The 22,298-nt window shown below is 48.0% G+C and overlaps 1 protein-coding gene across 3 annotated transcripts in view; it reads right to left on the bottom strand.

Annotated features, from left to right (window-relative positions):
• Window positions 1–22,298, bottom strand: part of LOC123354585 (cat eye syndrome critical region protein 2) — a 129,780-nt gene that overhangs the window by 29,251 nt on the left and 78,231 nt on the right. For 2 of the 3 annotated variants that reach the window (XM_044996707.1, XM_044996709.1), the window contains exons 3-6: window positions 9,844–10,027; window positions 8,316–8,455; window positions 7,665–7,769; window positions 6,972–7,021 (exon numbers count right to left, since the gene is read on the bottom strand). In XM_044996707.1, the coding sequence (XP_044852642.1) occupies window positions 6,972–7,021; window positions 7,665–7,769; window positions 8,316–8,371 (211 nt within the window). In that variant the 5' untranslated portion in view covers window positions 8,372–8,455; window positions 9,844–10,027. Of the gene's footprint in view, window positions 1–6,971; window positions 7,022–7,664; window positions 7,770–8,315; window positions 8,456–9,843; window positions 10,028–22,123; window positions 22,143–22,298 lie in introns of those variants that run through there. The other variant, XM_044996716.1, reaches the window with a different exon arrangement.

The raw sequence follows: 22,298 nt of genomic DNA, 5'->3' as shown, positions 1-22,298 counted from the left end.
ATGGCGCTCTGACCCAGGAGAGAACTTCTAAAGCTGAATCTATCCAAACTACCAGTAAACATCCATCCTATAAACCTACCACATTTCTATTTATGTAGTTTCAGCTTTGGAAGTTCTCTCTTGAATTCTGAGTGTGGAGCTGCAGCAGTCCAGAGGGAAGCTGAACTCTGAAGAAGGGGTAGAGAAAAGACAAAGCCAGAGTTGCCTGTATTGTGGTGGAAAAACAGTTGCATTTTCCGTAACTGGTGTTCTTCGAGATGTGTTGCTCATTCCCATTCCGTATTAGGTGTGCGCGCGCACCATGTGCACTGGTGCCGGAAGTTTTTCCCTTAGCAGTATCCATAGGGGACCGGCTCTGGCGCCCTCTGGAGTGGTGCCTGCGTTGCACAGTATAAGGGGCGCCGCCGGCTCCCCCCACCCTCGGTTCCTTCTTGCCAGAAACTCTGACAGTAGGGAAGGAGGGCAGGTTGTGGAATGAACATGAACATGAGCAATACATCTCGAAGAACACCAGTTACGGAAAAGGTAATTATCTTTTCTTCTTTGAGTGTTTGCTCATGTCCATTCCATATTAGGTGACTCCAAAGCAACACAACTCTGCCGAATCCAGCGTCGTTCCTGGCCTGAGTGATGGCATAATGAGAGGTAAACGTGTGGACAGAGGACCACGTTGTGGCTCTACAAATGTCCTGGATAGGGATGTGCACCAGGAAAGCTGCCGAAGATGCCTGCGAGTGGGTGCTGACAATCGGTGGCAGCAGAACCCCCACCAGGTCGTAACAGGTCTTTATGCACGAAGTAATCCTCTGCGAAGACACCGGAAGGCCCTTCATCCTATCCGCTGTAGTGACAAAGAGCTGAGTTGATTTACAGAAAGGCTTGGTACATTCTAAGTAAAAAGCCATGGCCCTCCGGACACCCAGGGAGCGAAGATGCCTCTCCTCACGGGTCTTGTGCGGTTTGGGACGGAAGACTGGGAGGAAGATATCCTGGTTCATATGGAAGGTAGAAACCACCTTTGGCAGGAAGGCTGGGTGGGGCCGCAGCTGAACCTTGTCTTTGTAGAAGACCATGTACAGCGGTTCTGAGGTCAAGGCTTTAATTTCAGAGACTCATCTCGCTAATGTCATCACCACTAGGAAAGCAACCTTCCATGACAGGTGGGAAAAGAAGCAGGAATCCAGCAGCTCAAAGGACAGGTCGGTGAGCCTAGAGAGGACCAAGTTAAGATCCCACTGCAGGACAGGAGCCTGTACCTGCGGGAAGAATCTCTCGAGCCCTCTCAAGAATCTGACTGTCATGTCATGGGAAAACACCGTCTGTCCTTGGATCGACGGGTGAAAAGCGGAGATGGCCACAAGATGCATCTTAATGGAAGAGTATTTCAGGCCCTGATTCCTCAAATGGAGCAGGGTAGTCCAGGACAGCCTGTATGGAAGAACGCGAAGGAGAGATGCCACGCTTGGACAGCCAGCAGGAAAACCTCCTCCACTTGGCCAGATAGGTCAGTCTGGTTGAGGGCTTCCTACTTCCCAGGTAGACCTGTCCACTCCTCTGGGTTCAGCCATGCAGCATCCATGCCGAGAAGTGGAGGGACATGAGGTTGGACTGCAGGAGCCGACCATGGTCCTGTGACAGCAGGTCCGGTCGGTCGGTTGGGCAGGGACCAGGGAGGGGCTGCTGTCAGGTTCATGAGCATGCCGAACCAGCGCTGGCGAAGCCACGCTGGAGCGATCATGATAACCTGTGCCCTGTCTCTCTTGATCTTTACCAGGACCTTGGCGACGAGTGGGAACGGAGGGAACGCGTACATCAGGCTCCCCAACCATGATAGGAGGAAGGCATCGGAGAGGGATTCCGTGCCCAGACCTTGCCAAGAACAAAATTGATGACATTTTCTGTTTTGCCTGGTAGCAAACAGGTCCACTTGGGGAGTTCCCTACTTCTGGTCTAGAAGATCATGTAGGCTACTTCCAGATGGAGCCGGGGGCGGCTCTAGCCATTTCGCCGCCCCAAGCACGGCGGCACGCCGTGGGGGGCGCTCTGCCGGTCGCCGGTCCTGTGGCTCCGGTGGACCTCCTGCAGACGTGCCTGCGGAGGGTCCGCTGGTCCGGCGGCTCCACTGAAGCCGCGGCACCAGCGGACCCTCCGCAGGCACGCCTGCGGGAGGTCCACCGGAGCCGCCTGCCGCCCTCCCAGCGACCAGCAGAGCGCCCCCTGCAGCATGCCGCCCCAAGCATGTGCTTGGCGTGCTGGGGCCTGGAGCTGCCCCTGGGTAGAGCGACCACTTGTGGTGAGAGGAGAAGGCCCTGCTGAGGTGATCCGCTAGCGTGTTCTTGATGCCAGGGGAGGTGACAAGCTTCCAGGTGGATCTCGTGGTCGATGCAGAGCCTCTTGGCAGAAAGCCGACGAACGCGCTCCCCCTTGTCTGTTAATGTTGAACATTGAGGCTGTATTGTTCGTCAGGACTCTCACCACCTTGCGCAACAGGTGAGGTAGGAAGACGCCGCATCTTTGACATTTATGTGTACCACCATCTCCTCCGGGGACCACATACCCTGGGTCTGGAGATCTCCGAGGTGTGCACCCTAGAAGAGGTCCGAGGCGTCCAACACCAACTCAATGGAGTGAGGGGGGTCGTTGAACAGAACTCCCTCTAGGACCGTCTCACAATCGGTCCACCATTGCAGTGAGGTGAATACTGTTGGGGGAATGGTAACGATCTTTTCCAGGTGATCCCTGGACTGGGAATAGACTGTCACCAGTCATTGCTTCAGGGGTCGCATCCGGAGCCTGGCATGGTGGACAACATATGTGCAAGCTGCCATGTGGCCCAACAGATGCAAGCAGACGCTGGCTGTAGTCAGGGGGAACACAGACACCTCCGTGATAAGGTGTGTCAATGTCTGAAACCTTTCTAGAGGCAGGAACGCTCTGGCGCAGGTCGAGTCGAGCACCGCCCCGATAAATTCTATCTTTTGCACTGGAACTAACGTAGACTTTTTGTCATTCACCAGTAGGCCCAGGGAGTGGCATGTGGCTTGCAGCACCCCAACATCCTTTTGGACCTGAGATCTGGAGCTGCCCTTGACAAGCCAGTCGCCGAGGTACGGGTAGATCATAGACTTATATAATCATAGAATATCAGGGTTGGACGGGACCTTAGGAGATCATCTAGTCCAACCCCCTACTCAAAGCAGGACCAATCCGCAGACAGATTTTTGCCCCAAATCCCTAAATGGCCCCCTCAAGGATTGAACTCACATCCCTGGGTTTAGCAGGCCAATGCTCAAACTACTGAGCTACATCTGGATACCCCGGCACCTGAGGTAAGCTGCCACCACTGACATGCACTTGGTAAACACCCTCGGTGCTGTTGCCAGGCCAAATGGGAGGATCGTAAATTGGTAGCAGCCAGGTCCCATCGTGAATTGGAGAAAACGTCTGTGTCCTTGGAAGATCACTATGTGGAAGTATGTGTCCTTTAGGTCGAGGGCAGCATACCAGTCTCTCGGATCCAGGGAGGGGATGAGAGAGGCCAGGGAGGACCATGCAGAACTTCAGCTTCTTTAGGTACTTGAAGTCTTGCAGATCCAGGATGGGATGTAGACTGCTCTTGGCCTTTGGGATTAAAAAATATTGGGAATAAACTCCCCTGTTCCTGTACCGCGGAGGAAGTTCCTCCACCGCTCCCAGATGTAGCAACCCTTGAACCTCCTGCATGAGGAGACTCTCGTGAGAAGGGTCCCTGAAGAGGGACAGGGAAGGGTGGTGGGAGGGGTAGAAAGAAACTGGAGGGTATAGCCCTGTGCCACTGCGTTCAGGACCCAGTGGTCCATGGTTATAGTGGCCCATGCAGGGAGGAAAAAGGAAAGGTGGTTGGAAAAAAACAGGGAAGATGGATCCAGGGAACAGTCTGGTAGGTAGCCCTTGGGTGCACCCTCAAAACGGTAGCTTGGCCCCTTGCTTATTCCGGGTGGAGCCCAACTGAGCAGGGGGTGGAAGAAGGTGGCTCAGGCGGCGCTTGTAGCCCTTGGACTTCTTGTGAGGCGGGTCCTGTTGAGGCTGGCTCCCTTGTCCCTGAGGCTGTTGCGGTTTGAACCGCTTATGTGCCGGGCCTGGGACGTACAGCCCATGCATTTTCATGGTGGTATGGGAGTCCTTTAATCTGTGCCAGTTTGGTATCAGTCTGTTCTGCAAACAGGGCCTGGCCACTGAAGGGAAGGTCCTGCATCGACTGCTGAGCCTCGGTGGACAAGCCTGAGGGGAGCAGCCAGGAAGCTTGCCACATGGAGATGGCGGAGGCCATGGCACCGGCTGTCTGAAGCTGCTTGGAGGGCTGCTCTGGCCGCCATCATGCCCCCCTCGAGGATCACCCAGAAATCCTTCCTGGACCCTTTGGGGAGCGAAGCCTCGAAGTTGGCCATGGCCTGCAACATGTTGTAATCATAGCAGCTAAGGAGGGCCCGGTGGTTGGCCACTCTCAATTGCAGGCCGGAAGATGAATAAACCTTACGTCCAAAAAGATCCAGCCTCCTTGAGTCTTTGTTCCTGGGGGCAGCCCTGGGTTGGCCTTGCTTCTCTCTGTGGCTAACCGCCCCAACTACCAGGAAATTGGGGGCCGGGTGAGAATATAGGTACTCATGCCCTTTTGTTGGCACAAAGTACTTGTGCTTGGCCCTTTTGGAGATGGGGGCGAGGAGGGAGTCTGCCACAGTGCAGTGATAATGTTTGATACCTCCTCATGAAGAGATAAAGCCACCCTGGCAGGTGCCAAGGTGCAAAGGACATCAAACAAGGAGTCCAAAGCCTCCTTCAACTTTTTGGCCTGGAGCCCCAGGTTAGATGCGACCCTCTTCAATAGTTCCTGGTGCGCCTTAGCATCATCCTAAGGAACTGGGCGAGGGGGCCCTGTGATAGCCTCATCTGGCGATGACGAGGACGATGCCGGTACTGCAGGAGCCTCAACGTCCATTGGTGGTCCAGCAGGCTGCTCTCCAGGGTCCTCCTGGACCTGTGGGGTCCTTCCCCCCAAAGTCTCGGGGACTGGAGGGAGTTGGGATGTTGAGGCTGCTGGCCTGTCCGAGGTTCCCGACACCGATCGGGCAGCCTGTGAAGGCTGGGAGAACCCCCAGGGGTTCCATGGGTACCATGGCACTGGTCACTGTGCCTGGGGCCATGGGACAGGTTTCAGTGCTGATGATGTAGGCAGCATCACAGGCACCGGAAGCTGCCCCGCAGTTAGGGAGCCTTGCTTGGTGCTGGTGCTGGAGCTGGAGCGGTCGCTACCTGGCGACCAGCATCGGGCAGAGCGGCGGCTCTTATCTGACTGGTGCTGGTTGCTGCGCCTGGAGGCAGACCTGTCCGAGTGAGACGAACATCTTGCTCGGGGCCTCAGGGACTGACGGGTGTTCGGCGGATTGGCATCGGAAACCCGGCAATCTACGCCTTATGCTAGCCGACCGGTGCCAGGACGTTGATCGGGACCGGGAGCTATCACAAGCTGATTGCTGAGAGTAACTTCCCAACCGCAGCAATCCCCATCTTGGAGACTGACAGCGGTCTGGTGACTGGTGGCTTTGGTCCCTCGATCGGTCCTGGAATCTGTACTGAGGTCTCGGCAGCATAAGGGGTAGGTCTTGGTGCTCCTGCCAGGGGGGCGCATGCCTTGGTGGGTCTACACCAAGCTACCGGTGAGGTACGCCTCGAATCCCGCTGTCGGTGCACAAGGTCCAGGAACCGAAAAGGGCTCAGCTGAGCCTGCCTCTCTGAGGCGTGATGACTTTGGGTGGGTGAGCGGTGGCGGGATGTCCCACGCGATGGGGAATGGTGCCGCTGAGGCGGGGACCTATGTGTCACTTATGTGCCCTTCGCCCAAGCAACTTAGGCAGCTGCTATGTGGATCGCTGATGGGCATAGGCTGTTTGCAATGATCGCAGGGCTTAAAGCCTGGGGACCGGGGCATGCCCCGTCCCCAGGCTGAGTCCTGTTTGGGACTAACAAAGACTTCAAGAACTACTAGTAAGGGTAACTGATTCAACTACTAGCTATAGTACAGGATTTTAGAAAGTTCGCAAGGACAGAGAACGAAACAACGCTAGCCGAAGCAGCACACATTCCAGCGCTGTCACTGGCAGCAAGAAGGAACTGAAGGTGGGGGGAGCCGACTGTGCCACACACACCTAATATGGAATGCACATGAGCAAGCACTCAAAGAAGAATAGGCAGGTCTAACCCATAAATAATATTCAGACCAGTGGATTCTCACTGGTTGTTTGAGAAATGAGTCTCCCACCCAGTCCCTTTGGAGAAACTGTCACAATATGTTAGCATCTCACCTCATTAACTCCTTGTGGACCAAGGGCTCCCCAGTAAGGCCCTGGAACATAGATTTCCCTAATTCCTGGTTTTACACAGTACTGACAGTGTATGCACCTGACACCAGATGTGAGACAGGCAAGGAGAATACTTTGTTCTCTTACAATACTACCCACCCTGGTGACTCTCTCCCTTTAACAGAGAGGGCAAAATGCATCTACCACAAATAGGATGTGTGTCCACATAGCCTGTGCTCACCCCCTCTCAGGAGAGCATCTGTCCATACATAGTCCTTCTCTATTGATCTTAGTGCATGAGTAGAGGAGGGTTCCCCCTGCAAGCCTATTCCAAACTCAGGCCTCCCACACAATAACCTAATTCATTAGTCGCTCCTCATCCCAAAACAGTGCCTTGTTATACAGGAAGCATTTGGCTGCCTAGGCTCCTGGGAATAAGTTAGTCTATTTCTTTAACTACTCATGCCAAATACAATCAGAACCAATCGGGCTAAAGACACAGGGCACCACTTCCAGAAAGCCTCTCACTAAGCAGACCCTCCTCCTTTCCTGGGAATCTTGTCTCTCTTAGCTTTGGATGATTTTAAAACTGCAATAGCAGATCAAATTCCTCCCACCCTCCCATAATGTCTTTACCATTTTTCATCTGGGTCTCATGCACGAGCGAGTTCTCTTCAGCCTTCTCCCTATAAAGAAAAAGGCAATTGTGCAATGACATCACCAGCCGCTGAAATGCAGCCATTTCTGGGGAAGAATGCAAACACCACACAAATTTTGTACAGGAAGCAGAAATATCCTATCTGAATGAAACTTCAAGGAAAATTATGTAAATGGCCAAACTGGAATGTGGCCAGGATATAACATCCCTTACTCTTGTGGATAGAACCAGGAGATCGTTAATGACTTCAGGTAGGCAGGACTTTGGTTTAAAATAGCATCTAAATACAGTCGCTCTAGCTGCAATGTTCCCCTAGCAACATGCAGCTCAAAGGGGTCAGTACGGACTCGTTGGGAAGAACAGCATCCACTGTTTCACCCACATTGCTTCCTGCAGCACCTGGATTTTCTTTAAAGTCCTCACCTAAGTACCCACCCAGCCTGACTGTACAAGATGATTTGAGATCCTGGCTTCAGGGGATATGGTTGCAGGAAGAATTACCTTTGGACTCCCAAATGGAAAAACACATATTGGGGTGCAGGGGATCTTCAGTACCAATGGGAGGCCCCAAAAGGTGCGTCAGTACTATCAATGCCAAGAAAGACCAGCCAGCTTTCCTCCTTATATGAGAGTAGATCACATAACCATTCCAGGAACACCCTTTTCCTTACCTCAACAGATTCTCCTCCAGCAGTTTCTTCCGTTTTGGGGGTCGCCCTCGTCTCTTGCCTGTTTTCCCAGGAACATTTGGGGTGTTTGTCTGGCCCCCACTTCCCCTGGAACACAATGAAAGCTTAGAAAATATCTCCTGAAGAAAGGAACTGTGGCTGGCAGGGGAGGAGGGAGAGAAGAGTGGAAAAGAAAAAAAAAATCAGAACAGCTGCTATGGGCCCAACTAGGGGAGGGATTAACTACAGCCGCCAAGTGGGAGGGAGGGAAGGACGGACTACCACTAGCTGGGTGACTAATTCAGGAGCAGACAGTGACTCGTAACTGCTGCTGTCTCCGAGGGGCAAGTTGCTTGGAATGCGGTGGTGGTGGCAGAAGAATCTTCCTACCCCACTGGCAGGTTTTTGTAGTGCCATGAACGCTATGCATGGCTTTAGTCGCCTTACATCAGGATTTAGTTAGTGGTGCATTTGTCAATTTTACCTGCACAAATTCAGGCCACCGTTACCCTCCCAGCAACAGCGACAGTCAAACAGATTTTATTTAACTCCAATTTATTGCTGCATAGTCCATTCTGCTCCACTTGCCCTGCCCTCGTCTCCCTGTTTACCCGGGCGGTGTGGAAATTAGGAAAACTTCAAAGCTGTTGTTACCTGTCTGAAGCCAGCTCTCCATTTGATTTCCCCTGCACTGGCTCTTCTTTGTACATACGAGTGCCATAGAAATACCAATAGAGGGCGCCATTACTATCCTCACCCAGTGGTTCTACACGGAGGCTGTCTGCATCCAAACCCTGCATTCAGTTGGGAGCACGCAGTCAGAGACACAGTGACAAGTTGAAAAACAGCCGCACTGTCACTCAAAACACGCTGACATCCCTCCACAAACACCCCGCCCCACCCCCTACAACACATCTGTTCTGATGCAGTTCTGGGAAGATATTACTCTAGAGAAAAGAATACATTCCCTCTCCACCTAGGGAGAGATTTAGATTGGCATTTCTAATTTGCACGCTCTCTTTAGTTCTAATATTTCATTTTTTGGTGCTCATGACAGTGAAGGCCTAATTAGCCCTGGCTAGCGTCATGCTAAGCATGGGAGGCACTGTGGAAACTTCCCACATACAGCTCTCCCAATACACTTTAATAATGGGGGATGGTAGGGACACTGCTGCAGGACAGAATTGCACTCCTAGCTCCCACAGAGCTATCAATACCCTGGAAGCACTGCCAGATATTCAAGTCACGGTCTTCAGAGATGTAGCCAATCAGGCCAATTTATGTAGTGATGTTTGTGCTGTGAATGCATCCATGACAGAGAGACCCTACCACTTGCCTAGATCCTTTGTAACCCGACATAACCCAGGCAGGGGCGGCTCCAGGCCCCAGCACGCCAAGCGCGTGCTTGGGGCGGCATGCTGCGGGGGGGCGCTCTGCTGGTCGCCGGGAGGGCAGCAGGCAGAGTGCCTTTGGCGGTGTGCCTGCGGAGGGTCCGCTGGTCCCACAGCTCTGATGGAGAGGCACGCCTGCAGGAGGTCCACCGGAGCTGCGGGACCGGCAAGCGGCAGAGCGCCCCCCGCGGCGTGCCGCAGTGCTTGGGGCGGCAAAATGTCTAGGGCCGCCCCTGAACCCAGGTCTCCAGGAGGTGGAAAAAACACGACTATTTATTCACTGCACTACCACCAAGAACATGACTTTAAAACATTTCTTTTTGATTAAAAGAAATTACATCTCCAAACCCATAAAATACACAGACTATGGGAAACCTATGTACCCCACTAAGATGCTGGCTCAAAAATCCCCACCCCTACCCAACCCCTTGAACATTATAGAAGGAGAGAGAATGGGGAGACCCAGTCACCAGTATTTCCAAAGCTGGGTCTGGAGACAAAGAGAAAAAATGGACTTTAGAGAGAAATACTTCCAAGCTATAGTTCAAATCCCCAGTCTCTTCTTGCTCCCCAAATGGACAGACTAGAAATGCCACAGGAGCATCAGCCTCTAAATGGCCTGTTCCCTTGGTTGGAGGCTCGCTGATGTATACAAGCAGTGGCAGGAAAAAGGGAAAACAGCTTCCATGAAGGCAAACATTTTCCTCCATCCCCACCTAGGTTTCACAACCCAGCCTAGCTCCCTGTAGCTGTCATCTTCCCCATCCAACAGCTGCTGTGGCCCAAAGCACCTTGAGGAGGTCGAAGACGTCATCTGCATCAAGCCGATAATCGCAGAGGCGGTGCAGGATCTCCACGCGGGTGCGCAGCGGCAGCTCCTGGAAAGTGGATTCCCGTAGGGGGTTGGGTTTCCCTTCCTCCAGCTCCCAGCGGTAGTTGATAATGTCCTCAAGGTAGCTGTGAAACGTCTGTGACCTAATCAAGAGAACAAGTCCCCTCTATTGTAGGTTAATATGCAAAAGACAGGACTTAGTGGAGGTGGGAAATGAAATTAGAAGATCCTGGCAAGGCTGAAAGCTGTGCCCTGCTGGCTCAGCACAACCTAACTGAACTTAGTATGTAGCAGGAAGTGGAGCGACTGACACTGGGACACTTTCATAAATGCTTTTAAGAGCTGCGTCCTAGGACAGCCAGAGCTAGTTAAAGCTGAGCAGCTAGGCCTGACCCTCTCCTACCTGCTGGTAGTATTCCTAACTGCAACAATACAGGATTTTGCATCATTTAAAACCTCTTTGTTAGTCTCCCTCCTTTTCATCACATTAGGTAGCTGTTCACATCAGCACGGACTCTGACTTTTATAAAGGGAAGATGCAATGGAGCGTTCACAGACAATTCCGATCCTCTTCTGCCTTCCTCCATTTTAGCTGACACCATCATTATCTACCAGGCTCACCCGTCTCTCTCTTTTCCCTGGCCATATCCGGGGAACTTTCCCTGGCCGTACAGCCAGGTAATTACCAACTCCTGCGCCTTCTTCCAAATCATTTTGGAAGTCAGGCCCTTTGTTGTCCTAAAGGGTAAAACACTTCTCCATGTCCGGACTACTCTGTCCTCTCTGGCCAAAATGCAGTTACCAGAATTATCTTCCTTACCTGCCAATAGGACCACCATACTCCCCTCTTTGAATATCCTTTGCCACTATCTCCCCACCTTGCCCACAGTACCATATTAAACTTTTTGTCCTCACCTTACACTGAAGGTTGCTGTAAATAGTAACAGTTCTGGTGCAAGCGCTGCCCTGTCACTCCTTAGATTGCCGACTGTGCTCAGATAAATAAGTGTGTGTCTAATTTTAGACACAGCTTGTTCTGAGCGTGGAAGCTTCAGTCTACAGAATCTAGGTGAGATGAAGCACCGACTGTTAAAACTTTATTTGTTTTTGTTATTTGAGTGGTGCCACTGCCTGACTCCTGTGACTTGCCAGCATTCCAGACCTGTGGTCTGTAGCTACAAACATGCCTCTCTCTCTCTCACACACAGGAAGTTTGTGTGCCTGACTGGATACTACCAGATAGCCATTCCCACATGTGTTCATGGAGGCAGCTCAACTGGATCCTTTTTGGCACCAGCTGACTGCCCTAGACAATGCAGGGAACTATGCCACAACTGCAGAATAGCCACAAACCAAATAAATACAAAACTGTAACCAAAAAAACCCATTACATCTTTAACAGAGAGAAGTTCATCATCAGTCTGGAGGAAGACTACAGAGAACTAGCAAAAAGGTCAGATGTTAAGAGAGGGAGGAAGAAAGAAAAGATAGGAGAGAGGGGTCAAGATAGAACAGCAACCTGCAGGACCTAACGGCCACAGCCTTTGTGGAAGAAACGTCCACCTGACAGTGTCTTATAAATGAGCGAAGAGATGCCTATGTCCCCACTCTGCAGATTACTCCATATGACCCTGTTTCTTTCTGCACCTCAAGTGGAAAATGACTCCTTGTTGACTGACCCCATTTCCCTGAAGGAGTTTTACCTGACCTCCTATAGTATTCAATGACAGATACTTGTATAGAATTGGATATGGTGGCTTTAGCAGCTCTGCTGTTGCTCTTTTCCAACTATGACCAAAAAAAAAAAGCACATGCCTTTCTGAATGTCTTTATTCTGCCCAGCTCACCTCCCAATCAAGTAAATGCAATGTGACCTCCTTGAATAAGAAGGAAATATTTCTACTGACATAAGAAGGAGGGATTATTTTAAGGAAGAATTCCTGTGCCAGCTGAAGTACTCACTTTGTGGGGTAAAAAGTGCAGAAATTGTTTTTTGTTAAGACAAAATAATCAATACATACAGCCTTCTATCTTAAGTAAGAGCAGCCATTGGTTCAAATGGTTGTTCTATAACACATTTCAGGGCCAAATTCAATTTCCAACTTGCAACTGGGAACTTTAAAATGGGCAATGTTTAGTTACTGCCTTGAAAACCTGCAGACAGGAGGATATCAGATTCTCTTTATAGACTGAGCGCCCTTAAAACTTCTATTTGATCACACACAGTGCTTAAACATTTAGATCTTTAATAAAGTCATCAAATAAGTAAGTGAGGCAATATTTGACACACTTTTAGAACAGATGTCATGCCTGGACCCCATTTCCTGGAAATATGCTAACTATATAAAATCTCAGACAACTTCCTTCCAGGTTTGAAGGAATAAAGCCACAAACTAACAGCATACAAATTCTACCCTCTCAAGTTCAAGATGTCAGAATCTGATTGAACTTTGAGTCAGAAGATCATCTAATGAGGGCAGAATCTCGGGGGAACCAAACCAACATTTCCAGGTTCCTGGAGAACAAGGGCCCATGGGGCCAAGAAGGAGCTATTAGGAGCAGTATGGTTTTCTCTGTTCTGATTTTTCTGGCTATCTGAGCCAGAATTGGAAAAGAAGGCAAGACACACGTCAGACAATTGGACCACTGGAATGAGAATGCACTGATTTTCCTTGCTCTCCATTTTTGTTGCTGCTCAGAGAAAATGAATTGATCCATGAAGGTCCCCATTTCCAAAAGATGATCTGAAGGACCTGGTCATTTAATTCACATTCTCTCTGGGGACAGGGGTTGTTGACTCAACAAAATGGTTTGAGTTTTATATAAGTGGCTAGAACTAGACGTAATGTCAGCCCGATATCAGCTGCACACAGCCTCTGTTCTCAGGAGTGCTCAGTGTCTTTCTCATCAATTTGCAAAAGCTGCTGCTGTGTGTTTGGCGCTTTGAATCAAGACAGAATGAGAACACAAGATGGGAACCAGATGTCTCACGGCATTCCCAATAACCCTCAACTCCATCCAGCCAATTTATATTTATCCTCCTCTCTCAGGCTGGCCATTTCCCCCAGACAAGCATGGGTCCATATGTGGATTTCACAGCCTGTCAGAAAAACACCCATGATTTTTCTCACCTCTAATATTTCTATTAATGGTTCTCCTCTGGAAAGGGTTTTGGAGCAGTCCTCCTCTGTTGGAGATGGAAGAACCTGCTGGGAAGATTGTGATCTGACTGTGCAAGGACTCCTGTTGGCGATCCCTTACAGATAGTGGACATGCTTAGGTCTTGTGTTGCATTGCCCATTAACAGTGTCTGAGTCCAGGAGTTGAAGGATCATCACCAGATTAAGGTGGGGCATCAAGATCAGTTCTACTCTATACCTAGATCTCGACCATTTTCACAGTCCTAAGGTGTACCATGTTCTGTGAAAAGGTTAGGGAACGCTTGCTGAAGCTGATCATAAACCCTTGAGTCTATAGGATTTATTACTTGTTGCGAATCCCAGTGAGCTGTCTGTTTGGACTGGGAGCAAAGCAACAGATCATCTAGATACTGAGATTTGCATAATTCCTTCTTCTGCGGTTATCAAAAATCACCATAACTAAGGCTCTGTCTACACTAGCATTTTTGTCGGCAAAACTTTTGTCGGTCAGAGGTCTGGGGGAAAAAAAAATACACCCTGACTAACATAAGTTTCACCAACAAAAGCGCCGTGCAAACTGCGCTATGTCGGTGGGAGATGCTCTACCACCAACATAGCTACTGCTGCTCATTGGGGGTGGTTTAATTATGTCGGAGGGAGAGCTCTCTCCCACTGGCATAGAGCAGACTTTACAGCAGTGCAGCTGCAGCGGTACAACTGTGCCACTGTAAGGTCTGTAGTGTAGACATAGCCTTAGACAAAAGTTCAATTGCTGGAGACAATGCTAAGCCAAATGGCAAGGCTAGATACTGAAAAATGTGTCCTTCCATTGCATAATGAAGGTATTTAAAGTTGAAAGGATTAATTAGTGGATTGAGATATTCTATAGATCTCAGAACAGTGTATTTAAAAAAATCTTTCTGGGGATCCTGAATGATAAGAGGAGATTTTCCATAAGAAAGGAGGAGTATATTTGATTGCCAGCTTCAGGGAAGACAGGTCCAATATTGGTCAAAACACTCTGTTTCTATTGGGGACTAAAAATAGTTTTGATTAAATACCCTGACCTCTCTCTAGAAGGTAAGTTGCGGCTACTGGAAAGGAATTTTTGAACCGAGTCCCCAGTCATAAAGCATCAAGTTTTGACAACTCTAGATCTCACCCTTTCACACCCAGACCCAACGAGTCAGAGCTTTCATAGAACTCTAAAACAAAGGAATGTTAGAAAACTCTCCCAAAGATGTACTTCCACAAAGACACTTATAAGTAACTATAGAGGCTTGTTACAGGATAATTTGGAACCATAATACATATTTTTATTTATATACACACACACACACACACACACACATATATACACACACCATCTCCCTCCCCTTGCCCTCCTCTTTGTTTTCTAAACCATCATGCCATTAATACTCTTTGTATTATCACACTTTCTTTTATATTTGGAGAGCACCTAATACATGGGTACTATGTGAGTGGCTCATGATCTGTGGTAGCAGCTGCAAAAGTTTCAGGGCAGTTTGGCATAGAGAGGATGGGAACAGGTCGACAGAAGGGCTCCTCCATCTGGGCATCAGGGTTTACATACTTAAGAGAAATAAATGCTCCACTCCCAAGAGGACAGCACTGCAGCTTAGACCATCTCTACTCAAGGAAAGAGAAGCTTGGCACTTCTCCCACAGGCAGATAATCAGTACTGAGCAATGTGCCCTAACAATAGATTTCCCTGCATTCAAAGCACCCTTCTCAGAGTTCTATGTTTTAGTGCAGTGACCTGCAATTTTCTCTCAGAAAGAGTATTTCTCCTGACCCCATCTTGCATGCTGAGTGAACCTCCTTCCAGGCACTTATCTGTGCTCAGTATGCAGAGTCAGGTCCCAAAGGAGATCCTTTGGAACAGGAGACAACCACAAGGAGGTGGGAGGCTTTCAGAAGGGCTCGGGGGAAATGGCAAGATTTGTCCAGTGCTTGTGGGGAGGGTGGGACTGGGAGACGACATAATAGAGCTGTAGACATCTGGCCCACAAAACAGTCCAGGGAAAGATCTCAGTCTGAGACAGCTGAAATCCCTTCTCAGGCAGTGCAGCATTGTTAGGATTGACACAATTTTAAAAAAATTATTATGATTTTCACTGTCCTCTTCTAAGAGGGAGGCTGACTGCGCCTTTTCCGAAACAGGCTCCAAGACAGAGCGTGATTGGAAGACAGAAGACTTGTTTTGTTTACCAATAACCTGATTCAATAACACAGTTCCAGAGTCTATCTCCACTTCCCATCAAGAAGAACCCAGGCCCCTCACAGTGGTCCAAGTATAGAATTATTGCCACATCATCCTTTCTTACAAGGGCTACCCACTGCCAATGTTGTAACGGAAAAACCGAGACCAACTTCTGATTGTCAATATTAGATCAAAAAGGAAAGGTGTGATAGTGAACTGGAAATATACCCGAGGCAGAATTTTTTATGGTTGATGTTCAGCTAACCCTGGCACATGTAGTTGAGCGTTCTGAAGATGCCAAATAGTTGGCTGGACCCATTGCTACAATATTTGTCATGTTACTGTATTTTAAATCTCTTGTATATTAAATGCTACTTCACCATTTTGCCTATTCTTTGTAACAATGAACGAGTAAATGCCACAGAAAGCTGGGACAATGGCATGCATGTTTTAAGCTTGAGAGGAAAACAACATTATTTGGGACAAAACTAAGAACTGTGACATAACCTCAAGACTGTATGGGGGGTCCAGAAGTAGTCCTTCTCTACCCCTACCCAAGAGTTCTCCAGAATGGTAGACTGAAGGAATCTGGAAACAATGAGACCAGGAGTCTCAACCTTTCCCCTCAAGAAACATTGGGGTGAAAGGAATGGTCACTCTACAAGTTCCCTCTACTGCTTGGCCAATAAGAGAAAATAATGAAAGATGTATTTACGTCTGGTTACAGCTGTGAAAATTGAAACAGACTTGGGTTTCTTCTGGCTAACCAGCACAATGCCCCACACCCCTTTTTTTTCCCCCTGCAACGTCCTTATCAGCAGAAGTCTATAGGTTTCCTGAACAGATGACTCTCAGTATACAGAAGAGGCTGTTGGAAAGTCTCTCTCTAGCTCAATAGTCAAATATCTCAACAGGACAGACGACCACCATGGAGTCCATTTTGGAAGCGAAGGACATTTGTTTTCCCTTAGCTGGCAGCGTGTAGTTTCTGAACAGACAAAAAGGGGCAAACTTAGTTTTGGGAGTCACTCCAGTGTTAATGAGAGCATTAACAGACAGGTGAATACAAGATATTTTCCCCTCTACAGTAAGGGCAGTAGTAATAGCTGAGGTCAGGAGAGCTTAATTCTGAATAAGTAGGGAATTTTTTTTCCCCCACAAAGGCAAGTCCTCTAGAAGGAAGTGGGGAGGATTTCTGGTGTTTGTTGAGATGACCTCAGTCAGATATCATTAGCGAGGTCAGGAGAAGCAAAGACTACTTCAGGAGAAAAAAAAATGTAAGTGCCTAGCTAAGGTTCTTTCCCTCACAAATCAATCAGTCTATCATGACTTGTCAAAAAAAAAGAAAGGTTACGCTGACCTTATCAGAAGCAATGTGAGTTACAGCTGCAGGCCTGGCCTTGGGCTGGGCAGTGGGGTAACAATGGAGGCCTTTTTTTAACTGTACAAATTAGCATTCTTATCTTTAGAGGGGGAGGGAAGTTCGAAGGACCAGCTTGTACCCTAGGCTAAAGTCTTTGAAGCTACTGAAAAGCGAAATCAGGCAGAATAGAGGGGAGCAAGGTATTACCCCTTCAGGGAAAATAGTTTAACTAGTATATTCTCTACCTCTTTCAGAGATTTCTGTGATGCAAGAGAGTTATCAGAATTCGTGGAGGCCAGTGTAAAGTAGGCAACCTCAGAGCACTGGTTTAGACTGTATGCAGGGCATGGAAAAAGGAATAATCCTGATGGTCTAGCACTGCCATGCCAGATAGGTGTCAGAGTTATACAGGGACAGTGCATAGCAGAACCAGTGCAACAGGGGTGAGGAACACCTTGCCTCACATCACTCTTAGGTGACGTGAACTCTTCTGGCTCATGCTTGGAGAACATTAGTGGACTCTGCAGGGAGCTGTGGACAAACGAAGAGTCACTAGTAATAATGGTTCCTAGGCAAGGGCAGGAAAAGAAGCGTAATGGGGGAAATCAAAGCTCAAATGATCTCTCTGCAATTTCAAGGCATGGAACGTGACGGCCTCTTGTCCAAGAAACCCTGTCATGTCAAAGAACCCATTCGTATCCACACAGCCAGGTTTCCAAATGGAGACAGCACCTGGATAATCAACCCTCTAATACTCCTTTGGTTCATGTACATGACTATGTGGAAGGGTTGGAGTGGGAGGGACAAAAGAAAGAGGCTCCAGGAGTTCAAGGGTGGACAATGCCACTGCCTTCCTCCCACACTTTACCTCCTTCCTTCTACTCTTACTGAGCCAATGACATTTCCCCTCTGATGGGGGGGACGGGGACGACACACTGCTTTGTTGCAAACCATTAGTGCAAACCATTAATATGAACTCAGCTGGATTAGTAAGCGGTGACAAACAATGAGTCAGCCTCTGCCTCAGAGTCCAGTTCTGTCTCTGAATTCAACAGCCTGAAGTGTGAGAGATCAGAAGTTTCCACACCCCTGCAAAATGCCTCTGGGTCTTCTGAAAAGGTCAAGGCAACATCATCACTCCCTACGTACCCTGGCCTTGGAATCTGCATCAAGAGCCCCGATGTGTCATTTACACAAACTTCAAGCCTCTATTAAACTGGCAGCTCTATGAACAGACTGAAAACAAAAGACTTTATAGCTCTATAGGCTTTACAGGGTTAGTCAGGAATTTCCTCTACAGCAGAGGTTCCTAAACTTTTTTCGTTGCGTATCCCCTTCCAGATCTACCAGCTGCCTGCATACCCCTACCCTTCTCATCACTGATATTTTGTGTGTTCTTCTTAACACTATCTGTCTTTAGCCATCTGTCCATATTTCACTGTAACATACAGATATAGTTATAGTGTGACATATATGATCAAAAAAATCCCCAACCCTGACTAAGTTCTGAGCTCAGTTAGACTGGACAGTTGTTGGGCTGTATACTACCACTGCGCTGTATGGTGATTGAGCGTCTCTGTGTATCTGTGTTCTTCTTGGTACATCTTGAAGTAAATTAATTACCATATTTTATGTAACAAATTCCCACAGAGTTTTAAAGCTTCATCTGAGCAGCTGGTTATGAAAATGCAATAAATAAAATAATTAATAAATAAAATCCACCATTACACAATTTCTCCCCCGTTCTCCCCAGGATGTCTCGCATAACCCCAGGGTATGCGTACCATAGTTTGGGTGAGTTGAAGCAGGGGGCAGGAAATCTGATGGTGGGAAGGATTTGCTTAGCAAGGTAATTCTCCACCTTTAATTTATATAGTTGAGTGTGTTGGGGAATCCAGTGTTTTCTCAGCTGAACTTTTGATCCATCCAAGTTTAGGGAAGGAAGGATTTAGTTAATAGAAACCAAGACCATTTATTCACAGCTTAGTTTGTGTGGCTCAAAATACTCCTATATCACTCCCACTCCATCTCAAATAATCCTCCATAACTAAAAGCTATGGAAGAGACCAGTTGGCATGCTGACTCCCACAGTGAGATAGAACAGGAACAGCGTTGGAGCAGAGGGAAATCTCCAGGGAAGCTGAGGGATTGGAGAGCCGATGGGTGCTGTCTAATCTAATAAGAGATCACATCACAGAAGCATGTGCTAGCTTGACAGAAGCAAACACAACCACTTAACCTGGATATGACAGCTGAGGCAGGCATATTGTTCTACCGCCCCCCAAAAAGTGGAGCAGGAAGGAAGAAAGGAAAGCAGCAAGGTCACCGCAGCTGCAAACCCCTAGGAGAGGTTCCAATTCTGCATTTAGAGGCTGCTCCCAGCAGCCACAATACAAACACATGGCAACAGAGAAACTTTTTTCAACTCAGACATTTCAGCATTTATCCACTCCAGGGAAACACCATGATACCCTCTCACCTGCTCTGAGCCAAAACGTCCTACCACTGATCTCATATATCCCACACCCCGCCTTCTCCATACCAGAGGCAAGGCCAGACTACTGAACCAACAGAAACTGTCTTCCCAGCTCACCAAAAGCACCAGTGGAGGAAGTGAATTCACCCACAAGCCAATGTAGTAGATTGGCATTCGCAAGCTTTCCCTGGAGAGCTTGTGGTCTGAACACTCCATTATGACTCCACTCTTAGCTAGTGTCCTCTCCATGTCCACCACTCACCCTGGCAAATACTGAGGAATGGCTTAGGAATGACAATGTTATTTGGTGGAGAGAAGAAAGAGGGACATATATATTGGACCAAACAGAAAAAGCTTCACCTGTATCTCTGTTCTGAAGAAGCTTTTCCCTTAAGGCTGGCAGAAGCCTGGGAACAGCACAGGGGCTGAAAGGAGAGTCTATTTAATCTTACCTCCCACATTCACCTAGAGTTTTCACTGTTTTGTTAAAACAAAACAGAAGCAGCCAATCTTTGCTCCACAACGCCTGTAACTGGATGTGCTAGGTAAAGGCAGCACAGGAGAAATCACACATACGTGTTACTTTGAGCGGTCTTGTCAGTTTCCCTTTCGAGCTCCAAGTATCCATGTATGTGTGAGCCTCTCTTTTATTTGTTTCTCCTTCTCTGGTAGCAGCAGGAGGGTACCAGTGTGGAGCTGTTCTCCAATACATAAAGTAGGATGGAGGCAACAGAAAGGCAAGTCCAGGAAGTTCTGGGTGGGTGGAGGGTTCTCCAGCTCCCTGTCCTCTATGTAGGTTTTAAGCCAGGGAGGACGTGGCTCCACAACTGTCAGGGTGACGTGTGCTGCACTGCAAGTCCACTCTCCCCACCCATGGCATGAAAGTGACTTTCAGGCTGGGCAGGGAATGTTTGATCTTGATGCACTAAAAACCTCTTATCACACCACATGAAATTGCCAATGTCCCTCCTAAAAACTGCTTTGTTCACCAGCCACCTCCCCTTCCAGGACTCTGACATTCTCTCATCTCAAAGCACCAGTCTGTTCACCCAAATGATCCAGAGAAACTAGTTGATGTAAAGAAGAGAATAAGCCCTAAAGAAAAACAGAGTTGGACCCAAGTCTGATTATAAAATACTCTGAAGATGAAAAGCATAGATCCATGGTTAAAGATGGTCATTGGTAGGAAGTGCATGAGTCGTATTTTTAATTGACCCAGGACAGGATTGTATACAAGTTTTGTTGGTTTGGGCAGAGTGGGGAAGAAAAGTGGAGCAGTCAGGGAATCCAGAGTAACAGCTGAAGAGGCGTGCTAGCAAGTGGAGAGGAGTTGTATTTGCCGGCTCTCTGGGATGGGGGAGGAACAGCCAAGAGGAAGACAGGTGAGTGTATGCAAACGACGGTCCAAAAGAGTTAAGAAAACATTAAGGGATAAAAATAAAACCTAAAATTAACATATTTTTGACCAAAGGCCCAATCCTTTACTCATTAGTCAAGGGAAGTTTTGTCACTCACTTTAATGGGAGGAGGACTGGACCCCGAGACAAGTTACTGGGCAAATTATTCCTATGGGTTTGGGAAAAAACAACAACTACAGTCACTTTAGTTTTAGGGAAGACTGGCTGAAGATAAAGTGCTGGTCTGGGCAGCTGCATTTTTTCTGAGCTGCTTAATTGGCTTGAAGGAAAAAATGTCAAAAATTTCTGAATCCTTTTGTTTTCAACACATTATATTTATAAAAACACCAGTGCCAAGACTACCATTTAGTCAGCAGTGACAAGTGAATAAAAAACTTATTTACACTCAATGCATGGGAAAAGCAAGAGATTTTAAATATTTTTCAATATTTTTTCTTCAGTGGAACATTGTTGTAATAAGAACTGTGCTTGATGTATGTTTCTGCAGATACTGTCATTGTTTGCTGAAACAGTACATAGTCAAGTGTCCCCAAGAGAATGCATCTTGAAGTGCAATCACACGGCTCTGTTCAGTAAACTAATCCCCAAACCACTCTACCCTCCCCCATTTATGTGCACCAGTCAGCCAATGTACACCCCAACTAGCCCCACACCTGCAGTGAGTGATTTTAGTGTTAGAGTACTGTCCTGAAACCATACCCCTTCACATTCGTCTCAGGTCCCATCCACAGTGTAGAAACTACTGTTGGGAGGAACACGGTTGTCTCCAGACACTGTTGAAACACAGCTTTGTCTTGTAGAGTAGACAAGTGTTTTAACCATGATATGATGATTTCTAGTGAATCCATCACCACGGAATCTGGGCACTAAAAACGAGGCAGAACTGCCTATTTTGTCCACAAAGGACCCTATGCTCCAGTCTTCCTGTTTCGGTTGCTGTTAGATTTAAAACCCTGAAAAATAATGCCAGGCTGTTGTCCATCCCTCGGTGATGAAAGGCTTGGGTAAAAAGGTACACCTCACGGAACAGTCACAAGGGGGCTTTGGCTCACTCTGATCTCCGGTTGTAAGGAGTATCAGAGTCAACCCTCCACTGAGAATGATCTCTCTCAGGTTCCTGAAAGTTTCATCCTCAACACAGTCAATCACAGCATGCTCATTGAGAGCCCCTGCTTTGGTGGTTTGGGGATGGAGAGGCAGTCTAGATAGTTAAAGCCTTTAATGGACTAGTCTAAAGATTTGCACTCTCAGGTAATGCAGAATGAAACCTATGTCACACATACACATTATAGTGTGTGAGAATCATGGCTGTATTGTGCTCAGGTCATGTTTTTTTGCTAGTTAATAGCTTCCGTGTGACCTTGATAGCCAGCCCCACGTTCAGTATATTGCAATAATTCAACCTACAAGCAATGAAATATAGATCAATGTGACTACATCTGGATCCAAGAGGAATGATTAGTCTCTTGGCTGGGTGAGGATGAAAGAAGGTATCTTTCTGCCTCACAGCCTATGTACTAGTGTGACAGAAGGCAAATGCCCCCTGATAGATTATTAGGTCAGTGCCCTGACCAGGTCTTGAACGCATTTCCCCTGGCTAGTATTACCTCTGGCTTACCAGGCTGTAGTCTGTGCTAGCTGCCTTTCATCCATTTCTTTCCAGCACTGGGTCATTTGGAGGATGATGCTGTATCTGCTGAGAAACAGACCTATTGCTGGGTTACCCATGTAGTCTCATGGCCACACCGAGAGGCCTCATATTCTGACAGAGCAGACAAAGTTGCTGAGATGTG

This window comes from Mauremys mutica, chromosome 1, assembly GCF_020497125.1.
Source record: "Mauremys mutica isolate MM-2020 ecotype Southern chromosome 1, ASM2049712v1, whole genome shotgun sequence".
Taxonomy (NCBI): domain Eukaryota; kingdom Metazoa; phylum Chordata; order Testudines; family Geoemydidae; genus Mauremys; species Mauremys mutica.
Note: the sequence above shows the minus strand (reverse complement) of the source record. Positions and strands in the feature narration are given on the sequence as shown.